Source organism: Verticillium alfalfae, genomic scaffold (assembly GCF_000150825.1).
Source record: "Verticillium alfalfae VaMs.102 supercont1.4 genomic scaffold, whole genome shotgun sequence".
In the NCBI taxonomy this organism is placed as follows: domain Eukaryota; kingdom Fungi; phylum Ascomycota; class Sordariomycetes; order Glomerellales; family Plectosphaerellaceae; genus Verticillium; species Verticillium alfalfae.
In genome coordinates, this window is record NW_003315035.1 from 1,589,063 (window position 1) to 1,592,569 (window position 3,507).

The 3,507-nt window shown below is 51.9% G+C and overlaps 1 protein-coding gene across 1 annotated transcript in view; it reads right to left on the reverse strand.

The window, feature by feature from the left end:
• VDBG_03939 (multidrug resistance protein CDR1) overlaps positions 1-604 on the reverse strand; it is a gene marked incomplete at both ends in the record, with an annotated part of 4,637 nt that extends 4,033 nt beyond the window's left edge. Inside the window, one exon of the mRNA XM_003005940.1 lies at positions 5-604. Within this exon, the coding sequence (XP_003005986.1) occupies positions 5-604 (600 nt within the window). The remainder of the gene's footprint in view (positions 1-4) is intronic.
• Between the last annotated feature and the right edge of the window lie 2,903 nt (positions 605-3,507).

Below are 3,507 nucleotides of genomic sequence, written 5' to 3' on the forward strand. Positions count from 1 at the left end.
CCACCGTCAAGTCTTGCAGAATGTCGATACGTCGCTGGCCGCCGGTCTTTGACGTAAGCTTTTTGGCAAGCCCCGATACCTCGAGCCAGACATTGGAGACATCCTTTTGGTAGTCCGTCTCATTGCCGTAACCGAAGACGTTCATGTTTTGATAGCAAAATCCGGCCTGTCGGAATCCTGCGCCCTGCTCAGTGGTCATCTTGGCGAGGGTCTTCGCCCATGATCGCGCACTGAACTTTTCGCCACGGGGATTGAGTTTCGAGTTGGGGTCATCGCTTCCGAAAAGGGTTTGCGGGTTCCCTTGGATGTCGACGATCGAGTGTTGAGTGTACTGCCGGGCAAGGTCTTGCACGATGGAGTGTCGACGTTCCATCTCAGTCTCGTTTCCGGTGTCATCATCACTCGTCGATGTCGAGTCCCCAGAATCGCCTTTGCCTGCCTTCCTATCCTTCGATCCCAGATCCTGGCCGTCCAGGTATGACCTGCTGTTGTCCGTGGCGATGTGGTTTGCCATTTCGGCCTCGTTTACGTAGGTTTGCTGGCTTCCGTTGGGGGACCGAGGCGCTGCCCCCAAAGCCTCACCACCCTGAGCTGCAGAGTACATGGTGAGCTGTGGTTGGGGAAGACCCGTGAGATCAAGGGGAATTGCTCGTTGTGCGTCTGAAAGATCACTATTGTTAGATGGAGAATTTTTGGAATGAGATCCACGTGGGCGGACTCAAACAGTGTCTGACAGCAAAGTGATCGTCCTCACCTGATCCTTTCGAGATTTAGTTCGTGTATCAGGTAATAGTCTTCCGCCTTGGGCCTTTCTCTGAGAGATTGACGGGCGAGTTGGCCTGTGGAGGAACGACTTGTCCAAAGTCAACGAGGGACGTGAAAAGGATGACCCTCCCTTTTACAAATAGGGACGAACCAAAGTATGATGTAATGCAAGGGGCAGTAGAAGAAATCTGATGAATTCGATCGTGTTTTTCTCAGGAGATAGCGGGATTCGTTGTCGTTCCGCTTCACAACCCCGGACGGTCTCCTGTTCGATCCCGCACGCGGCCTCCATGGAACGCAGTACACGACCGGGACAGCCGGGGCCAGGCACGGGCACGAATCCATCAGCTAAGCCTTCTTCGGTCCAGGGGCCAACAACGAGAGAGAGAGAAAAAGACTCGGACTAACACGTATAACGGGGTTCACGGTGACGCATTGCAGTGAGGACCAATGGCGTATGAAACACACTGGGAGCGATGAAGGGGCTAATCACCGCACTGAGTCAACACCGAGCATCGACACTGGCCCTTGGACGCTTGTGACAGGCACAGCATCTCGGACCCGAACTCGAGCAGGGCGTCGAAGCATTTGCCGACCATAGTTCGCCCCACCAAAGGAGGGTCCAACGCGGTACGGGTTAGAAATCAGCCCTGTCCTCGGCCCCACACCCGGACCCGAACAAGACCCCGTGAGTCTTGGCATTTTTTCCCTGACCTCAACGCCCGCCCTTCCCTCTAGAGCCCTTGGCACCTCGGATTTCGAACAAATAGCCACTCATTCCCAGCACCTGCGACCTTTCTCGGACACGTTTGTCTTTCGTATACGTGCATAGTACCTCAACCGGCGAATGTCTTGGCATCCCCAGCAGAGGGTCCTGGGTTAAGCACTAAAGGCCTCACCGCGCCATTCAACACCACACGTTCAACCTGAAAAAGTCGCCGGCTGCCTTCGCGAGCGCGTCGTGGAGTAGGAATGTGTTTTCTTTTATCAAATTAGACGACCATCTCATGCACCGAACATCCATTGAATCTCGGCATGCAATGTTCGGTCCAAATGTGACCATCAAGGAGTCCCACTCCTTACCTCGGGGCCGACAATTGACTTCAACAACAAAGCTGATCTGATTTGGTGCTGCACAAGGATCAAAAGTTCGGGCACGGACTATTCGGAGAATGCGCATGGGACGACAATCTAGTGCTTCGCAGTACAGCAACATGCCGATGGCTTGTGAGTCCGGGCCACGGAGTTGGGCACAAGCCCTGATTGCAGTGGAGCAAGCGGGCAGTCGGTGTAAATCGTGGGCCCGCTCTAACCAACGACGGGCTCGAAGACCTTCCTTTCCCTACGCTCTTGCGTCTTCGTGTAACGCTGAGTCGATAGTAATCAGGAATGCCAAACCACGTGTTGGCACCTGAACGCACCAGGTTCACGTTCAAAGCTCACATAAGCCCCAACGGAGCCCGTGGCGTTCAGGGTGCTCCATGGCAGACGGCAAGTGAAACCTGGTTAAATGATATGTCAGCTTGGGCGAGGTAGTACTTTGGAAAGGAGTGATGATATTGCGTCTATTCATTTTGCAACGCAAGGAGTAGTTCCAAGCTCTTATCAAGATCTTGTGAGTCATAAATGAATACTACATAGGGATTCTTGGTCTCTTCAAAGTCAAGAGAACCGAGCCTAAGACTATTACAGAGTGAAGTCGACCGTGGCCAGTTAGCTTTGTGTACATGAGAGAGGCCTGTATAATTCTAGCCTGTGATCCGAGGATGGCGTTGGTGAACAGTCATCTTTAAGACGCTTCTAATTTGCAGCTTCAACGACATCCGATCAAAAACATCCCTCGAGGTGACTGATGAGCCTAGGGTTTTGACAACATACGCTCTGGGACTCTCGTCCGTCGACGATTATGCAAACCACCCCGCAGTCGACAATGTTGGTATGGGTGAATGGAACTGCCTCCAGCTCCATGGGTACAACTTGGAAGCTGTGCACCTTGAGGTTTTATTTTTTTCAATCTAGAATGTGACCACTTCTGTCACGGGTCAGACCCGTCAGTGCAGAAGCCTGGGGCTGATACTCCTGTGAATGCAGCTCAATCGACTACACCCGTTGATATGCGTGTTGTTTTGGCTCAATTGAATAGCTGAAGCCCATTGAAGCTTAGGGTCGTATAAGATCTAGAACTCATTCCTCTTAGGGCCAGTCTGTAGCAGTTACAAATGGTCGCCAGAAGTGGACATGAGCAACATTGCCAGTTCTAGTCCAACTCGTTTTCTTCCCATCCGCTTTGCCTATATTCCCCCATATTTATGGCGGCGTCCCTTCACAACAGTCTCACCGAAATGATCAAGTTTACCTTGCTAATTGGGGTGCGTGATCGCTTGGGACTGGTTCATCAAATTTGTGACTGAAATGGGCGCTGCTTCTCTTAGAAAGCCGGGCAAGATCGCCACGCGAAAATCATTCATGGCGCTGATACACGCACGTTGTATTTCCCCCCCAGCCATGACGAACAACAGCCCAATCGCCCGCCAAGAGCTCTCCTGTCATTCGTGATAGAAAAGGAGTCAACGTGCAGTTCCATAAATGGCAGTATTGACACTTGATGTTATATTTGGCGCGTGCCGAGATCCCAGTAAGGGCTGGAATGTTTGGTGGAGAAGCGATGAACCCGTGTCAGATTTTCTGAACGTGTTGCATCATTATGTCCATGATCAATTTGTGCCGGTATAAGCCTTTCAG